At 42.6% G+C, this 20215-nt stretch overlaps 1 protein-coding gene across 1 annotated transcript in view; it reads left to right on the top strand.

The window, feature by feature from the left end:
* Nucleotides 1-20215, top strand: part of ANKDD1B (ankyrin repeat and death domain containing 1B) — a gene marked incomplete at both ends in the record, with an annotated part of 43564 nt that overhangs the window by 5722 nt on the left and 17627 nt on the right. Inside the window, 6 exon segments of the mRNA XM_079797811.1 lie at nt 1791-1889; nt 11118-11216; nt 11322-11426; nt 16627-16725; nt 17630-17699; nt 17702-17727. Of these exon segments, the coding sequence (XP_079653937.1) occupies nt 1791-1889; nt 11118-11216; nt 11322-11426; nt 16627-16725; nt 17630-17699; nt 17702-17727 (498 nt within the window).

Raw genomic sequence — 20215 nt, 5'->3', positions numbered from 1 at the left:
AGGCAGTGAGGTCATAGAAACTGAAGTCTTGCATCATATGCAGGGGAAGGATGTTTAGCAGTTATTCATGTGTGTACTAGTATGTGAGGGGATATGTGTTTATGTGTATATTATGTACATGTGTGGGTGTCTGATGTCTTACGGGTGTATATATATTCATTGTCTATATACCTCCTAGAAGTACAAAATTTTGCAGCATAACAACTTTAGTAACAAAAAAAAAGGAATCAAGGAAAAAAGGAGAGAAAAAAAATAAGCAAGGATCTTTGAAACTGTTGTTTAGGTTAATTGTTGAATAAGTAAAGCAATAATAATTTTTTACTGTAATCATTTTTCCAAGTAGCAGGAAATAGATTCTTCAATATAATTTTATAACCATTTCAATTTTTTTTACATATAACTTCCTGATATTTTAAACCATATTTTCATATTAAAGTACTTGGAGAAACAGTACAACCTAGACCACTTTAACTTATAGTTAGTATGGCAAATTATTATAAACTCCTGGTGAATTGTATTATTCTTTATAATGACATCTCTATTAGGCCTGTTTACGGTAAATTGTTGACATGGTTACTTGTAATGTTCCTTAAAATCTGGGATGATAGAGATGAAAAACTGTAGGTGGTTTTATTGCATTATCTTGGATGCTGTTTTGACTTGCATTTTTACTCACAAAGTTAAGGGGTTGTATAAGCCCATATTTGACATATTTCAACATTGCTCTAGACTGCGGGCAACGTCAAGATAAGTAATGTTTTGTCAAACTTAGTTTATCACCAGTTTAGCTACCAAGGAAATCAGATGTTTAATTTAAACGATTCTCATATTTTTGCAATAAATTTTTTATATGAAACAAAGGATAGTAAATCAATGCCCAGGCACCTTCTTTGGAAGCAAAAACAGTGTCTAGAATATGGGAAGTATGAGATGAGTTTTATTTGCAAGCAAAACATCCATTGTTTGAAACACATTAAACTGTCTCTGGACATCTCAGGAGCACTATGGTGGCTTTCCTTTGAAGCAAAAGATATTCATCGCTTTCTTTTTTTTTATTCTCACCCGAGGATATTTTTCCCATTGATTTTTAGAGAGAGTAAAAACGAGAGAGGAGACAGAGAAAAGCACCAATGTGAGAGAGATTAATTGATTGGTTGCCTCCCGCATGCCCCCCAGAGCCTGCAACCGAGCTTCATGCCCTTGACCGGAATCAGGCCCAGGATCCTTTGGTCTACAGGCCTACGCTCTATCCACTGAGCCAAACCAGCTAGGACCATAGCTTTCTTTCTCTGTGCCTATTTCTTTCTCCTCTCTTCCCCATTCCCTTCCTTTCAGAAGAATTTGTTTGCTTCAGTAAAATTTACAGTCCAAAAAATTGCAGATGAAAGACCACATACGTATCTATTGAAAATCTAGGAAAACTTTTGTTATGCATTATCAATATATTCTAACCAGAAAACATTTACCATTTTTGATGATTGCATATGGGGAAAACACAACTTGTACTCTAATTTGAAATTCATTCTACTGTTACAAGCAATAAGTTATGCAATAGATTTCAGTGTGGGGCATATCCTCCAGTGGACTGCCAAATTCTCTGGTATTTCTGATAATCGATGAAGGCAAGATTATGCTAGATACAATTCTCACTACTTTCAAAGACTAAAATGAATAGAGAAGTAATAAAAATACAAGCACCTGATAGAAAATTATGGTCATTCTAGAAACTGGCATTTAAAAAAAGGCTAAATAAAAATCAGATTACTGAAAACACAATTATGTTTCCTCAGATGAACCGCACAGCCCTGCATTTTGCAGTGGGGGCAAATCATTTATCTGCGGCGGATTTCTTGCTTAATCGCAAGGCCAGGGTGGATGTTGCTGATAAGGTAAGCTCATCTTCCTTTGGTAGAATGAATTGGAGCAGAACAAATGTGTGGGGAAATCTGGTCACTTCAGTTATCTTTTCTTCACATATGCATAAAATGTTTCCATTGGCAGTATTCATTTTGGAAAGGTCTCTTTGAGAATATATGTGCTAGTATTATGTGCTCTGTATTTGGTGACTAAATTGTTTATCCATTGCCTATAGGACTTAGGCTTTTATTTATTTTCCCATATTCACATTATGGCTAGTAGCATGCATTTGTAAAAATAAAATGCTTGCTCAGAGTATAACTTGGGACATGGAAGATAGAAGCTAACTGGCCTCAGGGACATTAAATCTTGACTTTGCCCTGTGAACTCTGATAAAGAAATAAGGCTTGTGCTCGCTTCGGCAGCACATATACTAAAATTGGAACGGTACAGAGAAGATTAGCATGGCCCCTGCGCAAAGATGGCATGCAAATTCCTGAAGCATTCCATATTTTTAAAAAAAGAAGAAAGAAGGCTTAATAAACATATAGTATGTACTAGATACCAGTTTTAGGATTTGAATATTTAGTCCCTCAAACTTATAAGAAAAGTAATACTCTAATAACCAATTTACAGATGTGGAGTCTGAGAAAGATTAAATAGCTTGCCCCCAAAAATTATATCTAAGAAGGGGTGGAGGCAGGTTTTGGACCTGGCTTAACTGGTTCCAGAGACCATGCCATTACCCACAAATCAGCCAATTTGTCTGCTCAGATATGAAAACCCATCGTGAGGATTTCCCACCCACTTCTCCCAACTTTATCTAGGACTCCACAGAGCTAGTCTGTTTTCTCTCCGAAATGACTCTTTGGAGGGTAAGGCTCAGCATTGCTCTACCTTCATGTCTTACAGGACTTGGATTTAGTATGTTCTTAGTAAGTCTTTGGAAGATAAATGAATGAGGTCCGTTCAAACCAGTTGATCATTTTGTTGGTTTTGTTGGCAATCATAGACATGGTCTAGACAGACAATGATGAGAATTTCTCCTTGTTTCACCAGTAGGGTACACCCCTCTATTTTATTGCTCTGGTATTTTTGGGCAAGTGGATTGATCAGTAACAGAAGCCGAATGAAGAACTACCCTTTTTAAAAAATTGACACCAGAAGCACTCCAACATGTGAGTGTAATAAGTTGTGTTATGGTAATGGTACTTAAGGAACATGTATTTTAGGTCTGGAAATTGTTGCTTGATTATTTTTCAGTGTTAGTTAGCCTGCAAAAGATACTTTGGTCATAGACCTGATTGCGAAGAATCTATTCTTCTTTTGACATTGAAATCCTGATACAATAACTTTTTAAAAAATTTTAATTCTTTTTTTAATTGATATTTTAGAGAGGGGAAGAGAGACAGAGAGGCAGAGACAGGGACAGAGAGAGAGAGACGAGAGAGAAAAAAACACGGATTTGTTGTTCTACTTATTTATGCATTCATTATAATTCATTCTTGTATGTTCCTTGATCAGGTATTAAAACCACAACCTGGGATGATGCTTGAACCAACTGAGCTCCCTGGCCAGGGCCTTTACTTTAATTCTTAAATTAATAGACTATACAATTAAATTTTGGGTTTTTTTTTTTTGGCATACAGTGCTATGAATTTTAACACATGTTCATAGATTCATGTAGCCACCACCCTAATCAAAATACTAAACATTTGCATCATGCTGCTCTTTGTACTCAAAGCCCCATAACCCTGGTAACCACTTATCTCTTCTCCATCTCTATAGTTTTGCCTTTTTGAGAATGCCATATAAATGATATTGTATAGTATGTATAACCTTTGACACTGGCTTCATTCACTCAGCAAAATGGCTCTGTTGTATGTATCAATAATTCCTCCCTTTTATTGCTGAATAGTATTCCACTATATGGCTATAACACAGTTTGTTTATCCATTCACCATTTGAAGGACATTAGAGTTGTTTCCAGTTTTTTTTATCATTCCTTGATTTATTTATTTTATTTTACACTAGTGGCCCGGTGCACGAAATTCATGCATGGAGGGTGGGGTTCCCTCAGCCCAGCCTGCACCCTCCCCAATCAAGGACCCCTTGGGGGATGTCTGACTGCCAGTTTAGGCTCGATCCCACAGGAATCAGGCCCACTGGGATTGGGCCTAAACCTGCCGTCGGGCATCCCTCTCGCAATCTGGGATGACTGGCTCCTAACCACTCACCTGCCTGCATGCCTGATTGCCCCTAACCCCTCTGCCTGCCTGCCTGATTGCCCTTAACCCCTCTGACTGCCTGCCTGATCGCCCCTAACTGCCTCTGCCTGCCTGCCTGATCACCCCCAACTGCTCTCCCCTGCCAGCTTCATCTTGCCCTCAACTGCCTCTGCCTGCCTGATCACCCCTAACTGCCCTCCCCTGCTGGCCTGATCTTGCTCCCAACTGCCCTCCCCTGCTGGCCTGATCTCACCCCCAGCTGCTCCCCCCTGCCGGCCAATTTGGTTCTGATTGGTCAGTATCTATGCCAGTCAGCGCCAAAAGCTCCACATTTCAGGCAGCCATTGGCTCCTCACAGTTCACCCAGATTTGGTTTTGATTGGTTGGTTTCTATGCCAGTCAGTGTCTCCGGGTCTATCTCCAGGCCTGATCAGAGAAGCAGGCTGATCAGCAGCCCCCGCAGAGGCCCGGAGAGAAACAGAGGCACGGCTGCTGGTGAAGCTGGGAGAGAAAGAGAGAGGCAACAGCTGATCAACAGCTGCCACGGAGGCTGTGGATCAGACCCTGCCTCTCTCTTTGGGCCTCTCTCCTGGCCTGATCTGCAGCCCCCTCAGCAGTCAGTGTTGGGTCACTGCACCCGCACTGACGGGACTGACTTCCGGTGTTCAGTTGAGCCTTTGGTTACGGACCCTGGGTTTTTATATATTAGGATTATTTTATTTTATTGTTGACAGTATTACAGATGTCTCCAATTTTCTTCCTTTTTGTCCCACTCCACCCAACCCTTCCCCATCCCAGGTTTTCCCCATGCTATTATCTATGTCCATGGGTTATGCATATATGTTCTTTGGTTAATCTCTTCCTGTCCCTTCCCTTGTCCCAACTTCCCACCCCACTGAAGTCTGTTATTCTGTGTTTCCGGGGGGGGGGGGGGGGAGGGGTTGTTTGTGTTAAAAAATATTTTATTAATTTTAGAGAGGGAGAGAGATAGAAATATCAATGATGAGAGAGAATCATTCCCATCCCACACTGGGGATTGAGTCCACAACCCGGGCATGTGCCCTGACCGGGAATCAAACCATGACCTCCTGGTTCATAGGCCAGTGCTCTACCACTGAGCCACGCTGACCGGATGTCCAGTTTTTAATTGTTACAAATAAACCTTCTAAAAACATCCATGTGTAGGCATTTACATAAGCACTAGAGGCCCGGTGCATGAAATGTGTGCACTCGGGGGGTCCCTCAGCCTGACCTGCACCCTCTAACTGTCCGGAACCCCTCAGGGGATGTCCGGGAGCCCTCACTCCTTACCGCTTGCCAGCTTGCTGCTCCTTACCACTTGGCTTGCTGCTCCTTAGCACTGTCAAAGGCAAGAGAGGCTCCCACCACTGCCGCTGCACTCCCCAGCCATGAGCCCGGTTTCTGGCTGAGCAGCGCTCAGCATTGAGTGTCTGCCCCCTGGTGGTCAGTGTGCATCATAGCAACCAGTTATTCTGCTGTTTGGTAGTATTAACCTTTTATTATATAGGATAGGTTTTCATTTCTCAGGTGTAAATACATAGGACTGAGATTACTGGGTCATATAGTAAAGTGATGTACAAGAAGCTTCCAGACAGTTTTCTAAAGTGCCTGTTCCATTTTCATTCCCACCAGCCATATAGCAGAGTTCCAATTGTTTCACATCTTCATCAGCACTTGGTATTGTCATTTTTTACTTTTAGCCATTCTAATAGGTTTGCATTGGCTTCTCATTGTGGTTTTAATTTGCATTTTTTTAATAGGAGGTTGTGTCTTGTGTTATTTACCTTTCATATATCTTTTTTGGTGATGTATCTATTCAAATCTTTTGAATATTTTTTTAAAATTGGTTGTTTTCTTATTGTTGATTTTGAGAGTTATTTATGTATTATAGATACAAATATTTAGTCAGATATGTGATTTGCAAATATTTTCTCATATTCTGTAGCTTTTCATGTTTTTTTAGACCAAAGTTTTAAATTTTGATGAAGTGCAATTTACTTATATATTTTTATATAGTTTTTAAAATTGATTTTAGAGAGAGAGGGAGAGGGAGAGAGAGATAGAAACATCGGCTGCCTCCTGCATGCCCCCTACTTGGGTATCAAACCAGTGACCTCTTGGGGCATGGGTCAACACTCAACCAACTGAGCCACAGCAGCCGGGATACTTATCCTATATAATAAAAGCCTAATATGCAAATCAACCAAAGGGTGGAATGACCGGCGGAATGACCGGTTACTATGATGCGCACTGACCACCAGGGGGCAGATGGTCAACATAGGAACTGCCCCCAGCCTGCAGGCCCAGGCCAACCAAGGCAGGTGCCAGCTGGGGGCACCCCCCAATTGCCCTGCCAGTCACCCCACAGAGGGAGGTGACTGGGGGCAGCAGGGGGTGAGGCTGGCGAGTGGGCAGCACCAGGTCGGCCAAGGCGGGTGCCAGTAGGGGCCCCCTGATTGCCCCGCCGGTCACCCCACAGAAGGAGGCGACTGGTGGCGGCGGTAGGGGCGGGGCCCGTGAGCGGGCGGCGCCAGGCTGGCCAAGGCAGATGCCAGCAGGAGCCCCTGATCGCCCCACCAGTCACCCCACAGATCGGCCCTGATTGCCGGCCAGGCCTAGGGACACTACCCGTGCACAATTTTGTGCACTGGGCCTCTAGCATTTTATATTGTGTTATATCTAAGAATGATTTGTGTAACTTAAGGTCATGAAGACTTTTCTTATATTTTTCTTAAAAACTTTTATAGACTTGTGTTTTACATTTAGTTCTATTGTCCATTTTGAGTTAATTTAAGTATAAGGTGTGAGGAATAGCTCCAAGGTTATATTTTTTTGTTGTTTTTTGTTTTCTTACATATGGATGACCAGTTTCTTCAACACCATTTGCTACCATGTCACTACATTTTCAACATCTTTACAGTGCTGTCTGGATCTGTCTCGCCTGTGCAACATTCAGGGGCTAGTCTGAGACTTGGACAGTGGTCTAGCTGTTCTCCAAGCTTTTGTCAAGCTGTTTAGGTTCAGGTCCATGTACAAGTCAGGGATGAGGCCAGGAATACATGCACAACTTTATGGGATTGCTTTCTCGAGCTCTCACTTCTCCAAGACCATCTCCCCTTATTTTCCAGCTTCAGGGCCCCTCTCCCCTTTTTCCTGGTCCTCTGACTAGAGAGCTAAGGGTGTAGTCTCCCAGCTCCACTATGTATTTCTCACAGTTGGGTCTGCCTCCAGGACTAAGAGAGGAAAAGAAATAACATGAGTTCCCCCTCCCACTCATACCCCCTCTCTGACCGCAGTTTCTCTGGCCAGAGAGAAGGATTCCACTGCCAGAGTTTTTTTTTTTTTTTTTTTTCCACTGCCAGAGTTTTATTTTATTTTTTTTATAATATATTTTTATTGATTTCAGAGAGGAAGGAAGAGGGAGAGAGAGATAGAAAATCAATGATGAGAACCATTGATCAGCTGCCTCCTGCACGCACCCCACTGGGGATTGAGCCTGCAACCAGGCATGTGCCTTTGACCGGAATCGAACCTGGGACTCTTCAGTCCACAGGCCGACGCTCCATCCACTGAGCCAAACCGGCTAGGTCCCACTGTCAGAGTTTTAGATGCTTGCCCAGTCACTGCTGCTATCCCTTCTACCATAGGGTTACAGCTTTGGGAGTGAGGCTTGCTTGGGGCAGGGCCAGAAGAGAAAAAAGAAACAGAATTTCCCTTCCCTTTTCTGTCCTATAGGGTCCCCCTTCCGCTCCTTAGACCAGAGAGGGCTTCTCTTGAAGCTTTTTCTGTCCCCGCCCAGGGTGTAGTTCTGTGATGTGCACTTCCATGAGTCTAAGTGGGAAGGTATGAAGGGAAAAAACAAACAAAAAATCAGGAAACCCCAATTGTTTATAGTTTGGGTTCTGTTTTTTCCCCCCAATCTACCTATTACCATTTACTTCTCAGATTTCTCAGATAGCTTCTCCATTCATTCTGTCCAGAGATTCTAGTCACATTTGGTGAGAGAGACAGGGTCCTGGTTACCCCATCTTAACCAGGACCAAAAACCCAAATCTTTAATCCTATATAATAAAAGCCTAATATGCTAAGTGTCTGGTCATCCGGTTGGTCATTCAACCAATAAAGGTGTAATATGCTAATGGTATGCTAAGGCCACTCAACTGCTCGCTATGACGTGCACTGACCGCCAGGGGGCAGACACTCCAACCGGTAGGTAAGCTTGCTGTTGGGGTCCGGCCGATCCCCAGCTGGCCAACCTCTCGCATCCCTCCCCGCCCCAATCATGCACCAGTGGGTCCCTCAGCCTGGCCTGCGCCCTCTCGCAATCTGGGCTGAGGGACTCCCCCCACCACCCGCAGTGCATGAATTTCATGCACCGGGCCTCTAGTATGCTATAAAAGCAAATAGAATTGTACAATAAATATCTATGTATTCATTGCTTAGGTGGAATAGCATTTTTCTGTTAAACACCATGTTTCTAATATATTAAATATACTACTGGTTTATGTCAGAGTATAAGTCAATTATTCACAAAATACTTTACCAACTTATTCTATTTGAGGCTTTTCCCATTTGGAAGCTTCTTGTAATTTGCCTCACGAGACTGAAGGGCTGTCAGGTAAAAGGTATAGTAATTTATGATGTGTCGCTATACTCTGCCTTGACAGGTTCACTAAGTTAAATATTCCTATAACTAATTTAATTACAGTGGCATTAGTATATAGCTAATAAAATTATTTTTATAATTCAAGCAATGCCATGTTTGGTCAGACCTGGCAGCTTCTTTATTTGGTTGAGGATCCCTGACTTTGACTTGGCTAATCTGTTTTGTAAGTTCTAACACCTGTTTGCAAAGAGTCATTAACGAAGCCCAGTATTTATTCAGTGCTTGTTGTGGGTAAGTTTCAATGCCAACTTCTGGGGATTCAACTAGATACAAGTTCTTGCCACTCAAAGTGTGGTCCTGGACCAGAAGCACTGGTATTACCTGGGAGCTTCTTAGAAATTCAGACTCTCAGGCCCACCCCTCACCTTTTGAATTAGAATCTGTGACTTAACAGGATCCTCAGGTGATTGTGTCTGGAAGGACTGGCATGAGATACAGTCCCTGTTTTGAAGGGCCTATAACCTACTGGGGGAGCAAGGACCAGGATGTAACAGATGTGTACCAATTGAGGCACTGCATGGTAAGGATCAAATGCATAGCCCAGATGCTGAGGACTCCAGGTTCAAAGTGGGTAGCATTCCAGAGTCTTGGGAAGAGGCAGAATAGGTAAAAGGAAGCTCTTCTTCCAGGTCTGAACAAAGGATCCCAGGTGGAGTGCACATGATGCTCAGAGAATAATGACCACCATCTGCTCTCAGAGCTTCTTATTTCTGGGAAACTCCTCAAGAGCAAATGTTCCCAGGGGAAGTTATTGACCTTCCCACCTATGACCAGACTGGTAACGAGGACAGGTTGTTAGTGGCGGTGGGCATTTTATACTGTACAGAGCATCGTGTACCGACAGTGACTGTAATCCATGACACATGCTCATAAACTGTCTCAGGCGTGTCAGTTTGATAGTACAAGACTTACCGTATTTTCCGGCGTATAAGACGACTTTTTAACCCAGGAAAATCTTCTATACGCCCAGTTGTCTTATACGCCGGAAAATACGGTAGTTTTATGATGGTTCTTGTGGGGGGAATTAACCTCTGTGAGCGGTGATTCCTTGACTCTGAGGAACAATGGTTCCATTTCGAATTTATTGGCTTCAGAGACTCGAGTTGTTTACAGCTTGAATTCCTGGTTTTTGGATTTTATGGTCAGTGTTTGAAAGCTTTAAGTGTTGGTGGATTGAAAATTAGGAGTGACCTCTTAGGGAAATTTTGAGCTTCTATCAAAATGTGATTTATCCTCTATCCCAAATATTTCTGACCTTTTTTTTTTTGTTACCATATGTGAAACTGGACTTAGTGTTATTGAATATAAAGCATTAATTGCAACTAGTTATTGTACATTGTTGTTCCTTGAAGAAAAGAGTACATTTTCTTTATACTGGAATTGTAAATATTTAAATAGACTATGTAGGCCTAACTGCATAATACACATCAGCAACAATGTAATATTTTTTACCCAAATGTTTTAAATTTGTAGTTTGTTGAATACACAGATGTGGAACCTGCAGATATGGAGGACCAACTGTATATACATATACATATATGAGTTTTTCTGGTCATTGCTTGTTTTATAAAAATGGGATTATGTTATATTTTATCTGCAACTTATTTTTTACATTTTAACAGCTACCTCATGGAAAGTACTCCAAGTCAATTGTTATAGCTCTAATTCATGATTTTTAATGGCTGCATGATGTGTTCCCTAATTTGTTCAGCATTCCTATATTGATAGACATTTACCTTGCTCCCAATTTTAAGGGTTAAAATTAATATCCTTGTTGATATAACATTAGGTCTTAAAACTTATTTTCATGGGATAGATTCCCAGGAGTGGAATTGCTGGTTGTATTTAAATTTTTAATAGACATTGCCAGATTTCTTAAACTATAATGGTTTCATTTTCCACTGATACTTTTTTTTCAATTGGTTTAATTGCCTTTTTCTTGTTGTTTTGTAAGAGTGCTTCATATATTAGAGAAAATAACGATTTATCTTTATTAAGAAACATTTAGAGAATCAATTCTTTGTTTATGGACTTTATCAACAGTCTTTCCTTTTATAACCACTGGATTAAGATATTGTGCATTGCAGTCTAGATTTTCTTCTAATATATTTATTGTTTGTGTGCTTTTGTGTATTTGTGATAAGATATAGGACTTAATTTTATTTTCTTTCCTAAGGAGAATCACTTGTGCCTGCACCATTTATTTGTTTTCCCCATAGAAATGAAATATCATCTTTGCTGTATATGAAATTCTCTTCCTGTTTCTTAATTTTCAACAATTGACTATTAACTTGGCTTTTGGTGATTCGGATCATGTGTTCTTTTCTTCTGTCTTCTTGGGAAAGCATGGCTTGACAGTAATTCACCGTGCAACCTGGTCTGGAAGCCTCGAGATCATGCTCATGCTGGTTAGAGCTGGAGCAGACCAGAGAGCCACGAATCAGGTTGGTATGTGGGTCACACCTGGACATAAGCTCTCACCTCACAGTGCAGAAGGGGAGGTCTTGAGATCACTATGTGATGATCTCCTCTACCCTAGCTGTCCTCAGGATGGAATGAAGGCCTTTCACTTCGCAGCTCAGAGCAATAATGTGCACATTATGGAGTACCTCATTCAAGATCTGCACCTGAAGGACCTGGACCAGCCTGATGAGGTATGCTTGCTGTGGTAGGACAGGTCTCACATATACCCCTATCAACTTCCCCTTTCTTTCTGCCCCTGCTGGAATGCCAATGCAGCCAGCACAAACCTGCAGCCAGCTCCTCCATCGCCCTGGCAGAACCATGGAGCAGAAGGGAAGTGCGGGTGTTGGCCATGGCCCTGGCTCCGGCATGTGGGAGGACAGGAGGTAGTAAGGAAGCCACCAGATCCCTTCTTCCATCTCTACTCCCTCATCCTGGCAGGGGTGTGGGCAGTATCCACAACTGTTTGGTATTCACAATGGGTAACCACATTTTACTCTATCAAGCCTGGCCTTTTAGGAATGAATTTGACCCAAGGCTCTACAGTAATGAGCCATGGAATATAATGCAATTTTATCATATTTGTCTATGTTTCTTTTCTTTTCATAAGGAGATATAATAACAGCTACCACTTTTGAGTAGTTATTAGTGTGCTGGGTACAGAGGAAAGCTACTTACATTCATTATTTCAGTGAGAGGCTAGAGCCTGGCACACATGGATGTTAAACAAATCATTGCTGAATGAATGAATTATCCTCTTCATCTGCACAATAATTTTATAATGAAGAAAATAGTGTGCTCATTGTTAAAGGTAAGGAGGTTGAGGCTCAGAGAGGCTAAGTACTTGATCTGAAGTCCCAGAATTGGAAAGTGAAAGAGCCAGGTTGTGTGTTCAGGGCTGGCTGACTCCAGTTACCGTGCAGTACTGTGTCCCTTTTCAGATGACAGTGGCCATTGCCCTCGTGCTAGGGATTGTCATTTCTCTGGAATATCTCCTCGGTGTCTTTCATAGGATATAGCATTCTCTGTGAGGTTGGCTTTTTTTTTTTTTTTTTTTTTTTTTGGCATTTTTATTTTGAATGAAATCACCTTTTTTTTTTTCACTGTGCCCACAGATCTTAGAAAAAGAGTAGACTTTGTCTTTTCAATTGATTAATCCAAAGTTCTTACAGTACTAAAAGTGGACTCAGAGATTCTTCTCTCCTTAGATGAACCAGTGGGCTCATTATTTTATTTTCCATAAAAGTCTCTCTAAAAGTTAGTCAGCAATATTTACTTCATTTTACTTCGTTTAAAAAAACTTACATTTTTTTCCTGACCTCAGTCTAAAAACAACAATAACAAAAACTATTTCTTCAAATAAAGTCTATAAATTTATTTTACTTCCTCTGAGTATGACTAAGCAACTATACATTTATAGCTTAGAGGCAGAGAGACTTGGGCTATGGTCTGGGTATATATTATCTATGTGGCTCTAAGCAAGTTCTCCAACTGCTGAAAGCCTCAGTATCTCCATCTGTACAATGGGAATAATAAAACCTACTTCATGGTAACACCAAGGGAATGATTGGAGGGGGGTTGACCTCCATATAATTTTTTTTCAACAACACCCCATTTCTTGATGTAGACAATTGGTATTTTGTCAATTTTTATGTAAAAATGGCTGTGCTGATGAGCTTCATGGTGAGCCATTCCATCACCCCTTTCCAATCAGACACTACTCCTAAGCCATTCTTATGTAGCAAATATTGGAGCAGCCACTGTTGGAATGCTTACATGAGTTAATGACTAAAGCACTTAGCAAAAAGCACTTGGCACATGGTAAGTGCTCACTAAATGGTAGCTATTATAACAATTACTATAGGATAAAGTCCACTATCTGATTTCCTCAAACTGATAATTACAGTCAGATAGCATCTAGTGTCAGGGAAAAGTTGGATCATTCTGGTTTGATTGATGCTGAGTAGGGGTGCAGCCTCTGAATGAATTCTATTCTGTTCAATTCAGCAGGTATTTGTTGAGGGCCTGTCATATACAAGACACACGACTGTCTTCCCTTTCCGTGGACTCTGGGTGCTTTCATGGGAGACAGCAGTGTGTGGGGAGGACCAGGTGAGCTGAAGGGGCTCAAAGACAGAAGCACATTTGTGGGGACCCTCCCCTATTTCAAGAACTTCTGCTGGCCAGCAACCTTTGTGAAGGTGGAGCAATCTTTTCTATCCAACTAGAGGCCCGGTGCACGACATTCGTGCACGTGGCCAGGGGAGATCCCTCAGCCCGGCCTGCGCCCTTTCGCAGTCCAGGAGCCCTCGGGGGATGTCTGACTGATGGCTTAGGCCCGGCTTGTGGCTGAGCAGAACTCACCCTGTGGGAGCAAACTGACCACCAGGGGGCAGTTCCTGCATTGAGCATCTGCCCCCTGGTGGTCAGTGCGCATCATAGCGACCTGCCATTCCGCTGTTCGGTCGATTTGCATATTACCCTTTTATTACATAGGAAGGATGTGTTTCATCTCTTCAGCTGGTCTGGGTTTGTCCTCTTCCACCCTTCTTCCTCCTCCCTGACTATCTGTTGGGTAAAAGGCTGAGGAGCCCTGGCAACGAATTGTGCAAGCTACATGTCCAGCTGAGAGATCATAAAAGAAAGATGGCTCTAGAGATATATGAGGAATGAACAAATAATGAGCCCACTGGGTCATCTAGGGAGAGAAGAATCTGAGTCCACTTTTAGTACTGTAAGAAACTTAGATTGATCAGTTCAAAAGACAAAGTCTACCCTTTTTCTAAGATCTGTGGGTGGGGTGAAGGATGCTGGCAAAAGCTAGTGGGAGCTCAGGGTCTATGAATTTATCTTAGGTTTTCTGTCAGTGTTTGCTTAAAAGTATTGTGGAGCTCGTGAACACATTTGATAGAAAAGACTGCTCTGCCTTCACGATTGGCCCTCTGGCCTAGTGTCTTACCAACAGAAGGCGGTTAAGAGCCTGCTTATCTGCCCAGGCTTAGTGACATCCTTTCTTTAGCATGGAGGGAACTCCAAAAGCTAGCAAGGAAAGCTCTACTGTGCAGAGGTCTTATTAGTAAAATGGATTTGTCTGGGATCCCTGTGGGAATGGGTGGTCAGGTTAGAGTTTGGGTGCCCATTAATGACTGTTTATTAACATTTTTGCTGAATTTGGTAACTTGTCAAATATGATGACCCTGGCAGTAAACTTAAAAATGAAAAATAGAAAGAGATTAATCAAAGAACATATATGCATATATGCATAACCCATGGACACAGACAATGGCATGGGGAAGACCTGGGGTAGGTTGGGGTTTGGGTGGAGGGGGGCAAAAAGGGAGAAAATGGGAGACATCTGTAATACTGTTAACCATAAAATAAAATAAAAGAAAAAGAATTTCTAATCAACAATTGCAACTCTTAAGACTTACATGCAAAAAATTTAAATGCACGAAATTAAAACGTATTAGGTTAAATATACATTAAGTTGATACAGGAAAAAGGAGCAGGCATGCTGGGCCCTCCTTATTTTTGTTAATAGGAAAGGGAATCAGTAACCTGAGCTGGGAAGGCATTGTGATGTGCCTGGGCCCCGAAGTCTGGGGCTCTGACACCAGGCTCTACTTTTCTCCTGGTGGGAAAATCTCCCTGCCTCCTTGCCTCCTACGTGAGGGGCAGTCCTATGAGAGCCAGTGGATAGAGGCCTCTCCAGTTCAAAAGGGTCAGGCGGCTAAAAATGAAATGACATGATCAGAAACTATATGTAAAAACATTTATTTAAAAATTTCTGTTGTTGTTTTGCCTACGTGTACTAGGATGGTGGAAAAGATTTATATCTCATTTTACTGTTTCTTTAGGCTATTTTTGGTATTTTCTGTTTACTAGATGGGATGCTGCTGCCCGATTCATGAACTGTTGAATAAAGCCAATTAGATCTTTAACTTAATATACATATACTTTATGATATTTTTGATGTTCATAAGATATAGATTACTTTGTATAAATTGGCTTTCACTTGTTGTTGTTGATGGTCACATTTTTAAAGGGCATTCAAAGTTTAAAGGAACAACTGTTTTATTGGCGAGGGAAGATGTTCCATTTGTGATAACCTCCCATTTCCTGCCAGGCTATTCTTTGTGGGTGGGCCCTCTATCACTTTGTTTCAATATGCAGAAATGCAAGACTGTGTGGCAAAGGTAAAAGAATAAGGCCATTTTAAAGTTGAACAGAGCCCCTGAGATACTCTTAGTAATGTCTGTCCCCAGTCTACTAAGTATGTATTAGTTAGAATTCATTCTGTTATGAGTGGGGGTGTGTGTGGGGGAAGCAGCTTAATCTAGATTAAGAAATAAGGTAATGTATTCACTCCTAAATTTGAGGGTATAGCATCTGGCTAGCTTCAGGATCCATCTCTTGGCTTTCTCTCTGTTGGCATTATTGATAGGTATACTCTCCACAAGGTGGGAAAGCCGGCTGCTAGCAGCCTCCAGTTTACATTCTCATGGACATTCTTAAGTATTTTATTTATTTACTTATTTACTTTTATATATGTTTTTATTGGTTTTAGAGGAAGAGGAAGAGAGAGGGAGAGAGAGAGAAACATTGATGTGAGAGAGTAAAACCAATCAGTTGCCTCTCATATGTACCCCGACCATCGATCACACCCATAAAGTGGGGTGTGCCCTGACCAGGAATTGAACCAGCAACCTTTTGGTGCATGGGATGATACTCAACCAACTGAGCCACACTGGCCGGGGCTGAATAATGCCTACTTTCTTGATCCCATTTCATATAGGCTGTTCTTAAGAGTTTTCCTGTTGATTCTTCGTGAACGTTGGAGATAAACATATGAGCAAGAAAGCAAGGTCTACAAAAGAGCAGTGGATAAACTATCATGTTTGAATGAGCCAGGTAAATATTGAGCCCTGGAAAATTTCTGCTTCAAACATTTTTGTCAAGAAGGCAAGGCTTACTTACTGTGTGATGTGCAGGTGCCCGAGACAGTCTGGCACGTAACAGCTTCCTGCTAAATACTTGGCGTGAAAGAACTGTTCAGTAAAGGTGGAAAGTTGGTAAAATTGCTACCTTTGAAAGGGAATCTTGTCTGGCTGTTAGGTGGCACTTGCCCAGGTGCTGGGGGAGACCATTTCTGAGCAGCACTTCTCTGCCCCCATTAAATGATTCTGTGCTGATGGGAAATTTCCAAAGGTCTGGGCAGTCGCTCAGAACCGGGTCTGGTTGTTATCACTCTCCCCAAGGAGGGCCCGGAATGCCATGACCACAAGCACGTCTTGGTTTCCGGTCACCCTCAAAATGCGGCCTGCCTTGTCAGTTGTCTTGCTTGTTCAGTAAACGTGTCACACACAGTGGAGGTTTATGGTTGATTTTCAGAAAGGAAGAAAACCTTTTCTTTTGGCAGCTGAGAGGGGCCATGTCGAAATGATAGAAAAACTTACCTTCCTTAATCGGCATACTTCAGAAAAGGACACCCTGACTTGGACTCTTTCTCTCCTTCTCCCTTTCTTTCCCTCCCTCCCTCCCTCCCTTTCTCCCTCCCTCCCTCCCTCCCTCCTTTTCTCCCTCCCTCCCTCCCTCCTTCCCTCCCTCCCTCCCTCCCTCTCTCACCCCCCCCTTCTCTCTCTTTCTCTCTTTCTTTCTTTGGGGGTAGGGGAGAGGACTTTTATTTCTTTAAAGAACAAGAGGGAGGGGACTGACAGTGTGTATTTTGCTTATGGCATTTTGGTCAGAAGTAGAGTTTTTTAGTTGTTACTACCGTCCGAGAAAATCTTGGAATATCCAGATGAAATTAGCCCACTTTTGCACTGGATGGCTCAGATTGTCCATTTTTGCTCCATAAATGGTTGTGAAGTCAATAGACTGCCTGCATTTCCCCCTCACTCTCTACACCACTCCTCTCTCCCCCTGAGGTCTTGGGGAGACTCAGTCCCACCTGATTCGGGAGGAAACCGAATCTATATCTATGTACACATCTTTGATTATTTTCTTAGGACAAACTCCTAGATGTGTAATTATGGGTCAGAGTTCTGCACATTTTTAAATATTTTGGTATGCCTTGCTAAAAGTTTGACCAGTTTACCTTCACAAAGGTTATGTGGATTACTGTTATTGTCCTACTTGTTGCTAGCAAATTAGCAGCAAAGGTTGAACCAAGAGTATGGAGAATTTTTTTTCCTACTGGTTCATACAGTATGTACTTTCATTTAAAACTTTAAAATATTATAAATTTCACGTGAAACTGTGGATAATGTGGTCCACACTCTGGACCACAGCTTTACCCAAATGAAACCTCCCAGAAGGCCCCTTGCCACCTGACCAGTGAAGAGGCGCGTTCCTGGGTGCAGGGGACTCTGTCCTGAGTGTGTCTGTGCTGCAGGAGGGGAATGCTGCCCTGCACCTCGCAGCACAGCATGGCCACGGCTCTGCGGGATGGGCGCTGCTAACCCAGGGGGAGAAATAAATGAGACCAATGAGGTACGTGGAGGCGCTCATGACAGTGGACATGGGGCTCACAAGTGGGTGGCAGGAATGACTTGCAAGAAAGGGAAGGGCTCTGGCCAGTTTGGCTCAGTGGATAGAGCGTCGGCCTGCGGACTGAAGGGTCCTGGGTTTGATTCTGGTCAAGGGCACATGCGTGCAGGAGGCAGCCAATCGATGATTCTCTCTCACCATTGATGTTTCTGTCTCTCTCTCTACCTCTTCCTTCCTCTCTGAAATCAATAAAGAAATATATATATATATTTTTTTTTTAAAAAAGAAAGGGATGGGAGGAAAACAAAGATGTTAGTGCCACAGGGTCTAAATGTGATGCTAAAAGATTCCTACTTTTTTCTTTAAAGCAGCCTACAGCAATTTATTTGTTAATCCATTCATTTATTCACCCATTCATCCAAAAAAATATTTACCATGTGTTCTATGCTACGCAGAGTATATATCCTTATTCTAGAAGCTGATAGGGCAAGAGGGCATACCAAAACAATCCGTTGCACTAAACGAAACAACAGATATCTGTGCATACGAGCAATGACAGCTCTCTCATGTCTGCTGCCTGGCCACCTGGGGCTGTGAGGTGATAGGTCCTGATCTCAGAGGGGCTGGCATGTGACTGAGAATTGGTGGGGGGTGGTCATCACAATAGCAACTGTGGGGAGCATGACGGAAGCTGAAGGCTGTGAAAGTGAGCGTGTGCCGTGCCTGTGAGAGGACAGTACTCCCTTTCCACCAGGGGAGCCCCTCAGCCTGGACCCGGGCACACCGAGGGTAAAGCAGGGCTGTGGCTGCTGGTCCTGGCCCCATCACTCTTCCAGCTGGCTGATGGTGGGCGCCTTACTTCGCCCCTTTCGGCCCCAGGGTCCTCATCTGTAACGTAGCTTCAGGAGGCCACAGTGAGCTTGCAATGGGAAGGCTGTGCCACACACGTGGTCAGCGTGCAGCAGCAAGTGGTTGTCTGCTGTTACTGTTGGTGCTGTCTGGGTGCAGTGGGTGGGATCCTGGTTATCATTGGCATTCGTGCGTAGGTACTGCTTTCGCCCTCAGTATTTTCCCTTCCAGCTTCTAGGAGAATGTAAGCCAGGCTTTTAGCCAAGGACCCTGGCCAAAAGGAGAGCCTCTGTTTGTTTGTGTGTGTGTGTATGCGCACTCTTTTCTGACCATCTGGCATGACGACCAGGATTAATGGCTTTAACTTAATTAAAGGCAATCCCGGGAATTTGGTCCTTTTGAATGAAAGTTAGGACAGATGTTTTAGAAACTCAAAAAGAGCATGAATCACCTGGGGTGAATTGTAGGTGTGATCTGCCTTCAGAAATCAATATAGAGATGGAGCCCTGTAGACCCAGGATTTAACTTAAAGTCTGAGTCGTGCCTGCCCTGCTCTGTTTTAATGCTTTACCACTGGAATGTGTGCACTTGGGTTTCATCCACCTTCTAGCTGTTTTTGAGTCAGGGCACATTGGGGAGGACTCGTAACATCCAACAAACTGTAATTACAGGTTCTGATAGGCTTCACTTGCACAAAGTAAAGTGTCTGGTGATGTTGCTGGCCTTTTGGAGAAGGCCCATAATATCCACACCGTCTCCGGCTGCCTCTGTTCCTTGGGAGAAGCTGTTGCCAGAGCAGCTGAGTGGCCCGTGAGAATATGCTCTAGAGCAATTGCCTCCGAACATGTTTGGTAGCAAACTCATGTCAGGAAACAAAGTTGGTGCGTGTGTCTGTCACATACATATTTATAGTTAACACGTTACAAAACATATGCCTGAAATAGACATTTTAAAAAATTGAGATAAGAATCAAGATAGATAGCAGTGCTCATATTTCCCCGACACTGAAATGGTTCTCTTGTATACCTCTCATGTGTTTTCCTGCCAGTTTTCTTTGAATTCCCATGCATGTATACATTGGGGTGGATGCCCCAAATCCATTTAGTTTATTATTTAGTTAGTTAGTCAATTTCAGTTTTCCTTTATTATATGCTATCATGAACCTCTTTGTACATAACCCTGAGTTTGAATTCCTCACTATTTCCTTTGGGTGTATTCTTAGAGGTAGGATTGTTGGATCAAAGATATGAACGTTTATTAGGCTCTTAATATGTTAAAGATGTGAATTCTTTCCTTCGCATTTTGTGCAAATGTTTTTCCAATGGGGTTTGCCTTTTGGCATCTCTTTTCCTGGGAAAATGAGAAGGTAGGTTATGAAGAGAAATTCTGTTGTAACAGATGGCTGTCCCAGGCACTCAGGTGAGCCAGCCTGGAATGGAGTTTTCCATCTTGTTGGAATGGGAACATTGTTTCCATGCTCTTGCATCCCGGTTACCATGATTGTTCAGATCTAAATAGCTACAAGAAAAACCTCTGAATTGTCCAAATGCAGTTTTTAAGGATTTTTTTCTTAACATCCAACAGGGGAGATGGTTTTAGGAAAGAATCTGCAGGAGGAGGGGAAAATATCCAAGCAGCTGTT

This window comes from Cnephaeus nilssonii, assembly GCF_951640355.1.
Source record: "Cnephaeus nilssonii genome assembly, chromosome: 2".
Taxonomy (NCBI): Eukaryota; Metazoa; Chordata; class Mammalia; order Chiroptera; family Vespertilionidae; genus Cnephaeus; species Cnephaeus nilssonii.
Note: the sequence above shows the minus strand (reverse complement) of the source record. Positions and strands in the feature narration are given on the sequence as shown.